The sequence below is a fragment of the Lathyrus oleraceus genome, chromosome 3 (genome assembly GCF_024323335.1).
Source record: "Lathyrus oleraceus cultivar Zhongwan6 chromosome 3, CAAS_Psat_ZW6_1.0, whole genome shotgun sequence".
Taxonomy (NCBI): domain Eukaryota; kingdom Viridiplantae; phylum Streptophyta; class Magnoliopsida; order Fabales; family Fabaceae; genus Lathyrus; species Lathyrus oleraceus.
This window is the reverse complement of record NC_066581.1, coordinates 278,501,159-278,506,161: the sequence shown is the minus strand read 5'-3', so window position 1 is coordinate 278,506,161 and position 5,003 is coordinate 278,501,159. Positions and strand designations below refer to the sequence as shown.

The 5,003-nt window shown below is 29.3% G+C and overlaps 1 protein-coding gene across 1 annotated transcript; it reads right to left on the bottom strand.

Annotated features, from left to right (window-relative positions):
* Positions 1 to 2,190: 2,190 nt before the first annotated feature.
* Positions 2,191 to 4,777, bottom strand: LOC127127014 (provicilin-like). The gene is made up of 6 exons (XM_051056092.1): positions 4,426 to 4,777; positions 4,102 to 4,277; positions 3,846 to 3,926; positions 3,420 to 3,740; positions 2,866 to 3,166; positions 2,191 to 2,523 (listed from the first exon to the last, which is right to left on the bottom strand). Exons 1-6 carry the CDS (start codon positions 4,715 to 4,717, stop codon positions 2,381 to 2,383), a joined length of 1,314 nt encoding a protein of 437 aa, XP_050912049.1. The 5' UTR covers positions 4,718 to 4,777; the 3' UTR covers positions 2,191 to 2,380.
* Positions 4,778 to 5,003: the final 226 nt, after the last annotated feature.

Sequence of the window (5,003 nt, the reverse complement as noted above, 5' to 3'; positions counted from 1 at the left end):
TTTAATACTTGGTGATAAATATTTAAAAATGATTAAAGTTTCAATAGATTTTTTTCTTCATAAATTTAATTATAACTATAAACTTTAAAAATACATTAAAGTGACAATTATGATATTTTTGACAAATTTTATCAATAAAAAATGTTGATAAAACTTATACCACCGAAAAAAATTAGTGTTAAAAGATGTCCATAAAAAATATACCGATATCTTGGTTCCCACAATTTCTATTCCAACAGTAAACAAGGTAAAACACTAGAGTTTTGTCAAACGCACAAAAAATAATCACTATAGGCCATTGTTATCGTAATTATTTTTGTTGGAATATGAAATTAAAATGAATAGAGAAATACAATCGTAGAAATATGGTTCTTGATCTATACTCACGATTAATAATCTTTTACCTAAAATTATTTTCTACCAGAATTATAATACTAACACTTACACAATGAAGAGTTGAATAAATTATCTATTATGTAGAAAGTTTTCTAAAACAACACTCTAATATTTTTCACTTGTAGCTTTTTTTATATATACTATGCAAAGCATTGGGGTGAAGTTTGATGATGAAAATAAGTTTGCACTATTGAACGTCTCATTTTCCATATATTTTAAACCTTTAAAGGTCCCCTTTATTTATTTATTTATCGTAAGGAAGACTCTATTACATTGGAGGAGGTTCAATTTGCTATAAGAACCAAAGAGATAACCAATATGAAAGTTTTGAAAGGTTGACAATAGTGGCACAGTCTTAAGTGTTTTAAGAGGAGTGAGTGAAAGGAGAGGATCCTCAAGATATATATCATCTATTAAAGTGATCCATGGTAAGCGTAAAAGTTTCTAATTGAACTTATTGGACTGATCCCCTAAGAAGATGACATAATCTTTACATCACTTGTCAGGATGTGTTGGTATGATATGACAATTTTCTCACATGCTTCTTTTCTTTTTAATTTTTTTTATGAGGTATTGCACTTGTAAGAAACAATCGATATCAAATTAAGAGTGACTTAAAGACAATGTAAAAAAATGGAGCACTAGTCAAAATTACGCTAAAATAGTCTGTTGGTCCCTGTAAGTTAGCGAATTTTTGGTTTTGACCCCTGTAATTTATTTATTTTTGTCTGTGTCCCTATATCTCACTTTTTGTGTTGGTTTTAGTCCCTAAAGTCAAAATCCGCAGGTTTCCTGCGGATTTTATATTTAGGGACTAAAACCAACACAAAAGTGAGATATAGGGACTCATACAAAAATAAATAAATTATAGGAACCAAAATAAAAAACTCACTAACTTACAGGGACCAAAAGATTTTTTAAATCTCAAAATTATTTATTAATTAATTTTTATGCGTAAAATAATTGATTATTTGTATACATTTATCATTAAAATATTACTATAGAATGAGATTTACGCATGCTTCTTCTAAGCATACATTATCTTTAAAAATTAGAGAGTTTCATAAAATTAACAAACTACTTTAAATTATGTAAATATATTAAACATTTAAGGGTATTTTTAAAATACTGACATGCCAACATTTTATTTCGATAATCACACGATCAAATGTACTTTAATTAAATTTATTGACATCATCTGAGCAGGTGACATAATCTTTATAATACTGATCAGGATGTGTTGGTATGATATGGAAATTTTCTCACATGCTTCTTTTCTTTCTAATTTTATATATGAGGGATTTGTACTTGTAAGAAACAATAGATATCTAATTAAGATTATGTTTTAAAGACAACGTGAAAAAATAGAACACTTGTCAAAATTATTTATCAATTGATATTTATGCGTAAAATAATTGATTATTCATATACATTTATTTTTAATTTATTACTATAGAATTAGATTTACGCGTGCAACTTATAAGCATAAATTCTATTTAAAAATTAGAGAGTTTTGAAAAATTAACAAATTATTTAACATAGTGAAAAAAAATATAAAATTTTGAAGGAGTTTTTAAAACACTCACATGCCAACATTTTTATTTCGACTATCAAATTAATTATGATAAAATAGATATAATTAAATATATAATGCATCGTTTATGTATGATTAAATCATCTATAGTAAGTAGCATAGAGGGGTAGTAGCATAGAGGAGTAGTATATATTCCATAAGAAAAGCATAGTAGGTTAGGCGAGATACAAAACTTATTCTTGGTTTATTTATTCGCGAGATACAAAACTTATTCTTGGTTTATTTATTCATAGTAGAAAAGTGAAACTCGAGTTATAGTTACAAGAGAATGACATTTCATCCTTTGCTCACTATGAGCTATAACTCTTTATAGCATACATGCATAGTATTTTATAACTTATTAAAAGCATCCAGAATTGAAGATAGATGATCCCTTATTTGATGGTTTCTTTACTCTCTTTGCAGAGGCTGAGCATTTGCAAAATAAGATTGTTTTTGATTCTTTAGGAGCCTATCAACCTCATGAGAAGATCCAGGAAATGCAAGCTCTTTAACTGGTCTTTCTACTTGACTTATGACATTGTCTTCCTCACCTTCAAATTTGCAATCACCCAAAAAATTATTACTTAATTAATTTATTTCCTCATTTATTCAAATAGAAGAAAACATATTACCACACACATAAAAAAAAATAAAAAAAAAATTAATATATTCTACATCTAGTTTATTTCAATTATGGTTTTGGTTCCATATATTCCTCCTAATTTATCACTTTTTAGAAAAAATATATGTGTTCCTATGTCCGTTTTTTAGTTTAAATATTATATTAATTTTTTTATCAATGAATAAAAATATTATATAAAATGAAAGCGGCGATCAAGTGTAAGAACACGATTACAATTTTTACAAAGAGGCTAAATAAGAATATAATATACCTGCAAGGAAGTTTCTCTCGTTGTTCTCGGCATTGATACCAAATCCAATCAGATTGAGATCTGAGGAGGCATTTATGGCAACGGGGTGACCTGCTGGAATCACAAAAACATCACCTGGAGACAACTTAGCTCTATACAGTTGCACTTGTTTGCTTGTCTCTTCTTCTTGTTCCTCTTCCTTGTCATTTTCTTTTCCCTGGTTCTCATTTCTTTGACCCACAAGTTCAAAATCTCCTTTTCCTTCGGTAACAGTTACTATCACAATTGCTCTTGAATTGTAGTTTGGCAACAATAAAGATCCCTAAAATTAAATTTGAATATTTTTTTAGCTGTAGCTCTCAATTCTCTAAATAGAACATGATATTAAATTTACAAATTTGTTGTCAATGAGATGTAAACTTAGTGATATGAGTTTCTTCTTATAATTTTAAAGAAACAAAATTCAAATCCCCTTAAATTATGTTAAAATGATTATAAGTATCTTTTTACTTAATAATAATATATAATTTATTGTCTAGTTTATTTGCATATGTTATAAAATAATTTTGTTATACCTCCTTAATATCCACAGAATTGACAAATATGTCCAAGTCTTGAAGTTGTTGATTTTTCTCTGGGGTGATCTCAAAGAATTTGCCAAACTTGTTAGAATAGATAGGATTGCGACTTCTCAAGTTGAATGGTCCAGATTCTGATGATACACTTTTTTTGGAACTGGACTTTGCATTTTTGCTCAATTCCTCAATTTGTTCCCTTGATACTTTGACTATTACATTTTCTTCGTTGATCTCTTGTCTCCTATCCTTAAGACTTCTGTGTTGTGGCTCTTGTTCCTGTTGTTCTAAAAGAACCTTTTCTATCTCCTCGTAATTGGTCTTTATATTTTGAACAGTATATAAAAGGACAAAGTGAATATTTACATAAAGAAACCAAACTAGTACATGAAAAACGAATAAAGGATGTGTGTGTTGCATGCTTACATTGAAAGCAGCCTCTAGAATATTCTTGCTGAATCCAGATAATAATGATGGTTGATTTTGAGTTCCAGATAATAAGAAAGACTGTTAAAAATTACAAATAAACAATGGTAAGAGTGGACAAACTTTACGATATAATGTGGGAAAATTGAGTCGCAACTGTTGTTGTGATACTATTGTAGATCCCTCTAAAATTATTTCATGTGGTTGCATGCAAATAATGTGTAATATGAGAAAAGGTAAGCTTCAACTTTATTACCTGCAATTGACCGGGTTTGTTTACTGGGATGGCGAGATCTAATACTCTAAGATCCTCGTTGTCATCTCGGTTAGCCAAATAAGCAATAGTGCCAGCAGGGAGTTTGATGGTATCACCACGTTCAAGATTGAAGGAGTTTCGATCGTTAGATTTCAACACTGTGAGAGTGGCTTTCCCTGTATATTGCAATTAAGATCATATTTTTATTTTCAACTTAATTTATCTTCACAAAAATCAAATTTATAAAGTAAGAAATATCATTATTTATAAAAAAAACTATTGATGATTAATTTGAAATCTATAAATTGATACGTAATACATTACCACTAAGGACTACAAGGATGAAGTCGGCATCGGTGTATTGTGGAAGAAAAAGGGTGCGAGGTTTGGACTTATATTCTAAAAGACGGTAATTTTGAAGATTTTCAAATATTTTGGAACGTTTGTCAAATTTTTGGAGAAGACGAATGTGACCGTTTTCGTTCTCATAAAGAGTTTGAAATCGGTTAGACTTAAAGATAAAGGGGTTCTCTTGATCGGATCTAGAAGAGACACAAACTGAGGCTAGGAAAGCAATTGCCAACAACATTAACGGTTTGATTGGAGTAGCAGCCATATTGATTTGGATTAATGTGTTACTCTGCTTACTATAGATGAAGAGATGATGGAGTACACTGAAATGAGTGAGTATTTATAACAAATGAATTAAAGCTATAAGATTACCATGCACCAGCATTTGGCCATAGTTTGCCATGCATGTTGACTAGTGTAGAAATGAACAAAATTGAGGTGGCTAATTAAAATGAAAAGAACCGTATATGGTAATGAACATGGGTGGTGGATTTTGTTTGTATTTTATGAACCTAGACATTCTTTTTGGCAAGATCATTTCTATATATAAT

Coding starts and splice junctions, on each gene's coding strand:
- LOC127127014 (XM_051056092.1), bottom strand. CDS start 4,717: ATGGCTGCTACTCCAATCAAACCGTTAATGTTGTTGGCAATTGCTTTC. Junction 3,927..4,101: donor ACAAACCCGGTCAATTGCAG/GTAATAAAGTTG, acceptor AATTTTTAACAG/TCTTTCTTATTATCTGGAAC. Junction 2,524..2,865: donor CGAGAGAAACTTCCTTGCAG/GTATATTATATT, acceptor GCAAATTTGAAG/GTGAGGAAGACAATGTCATA.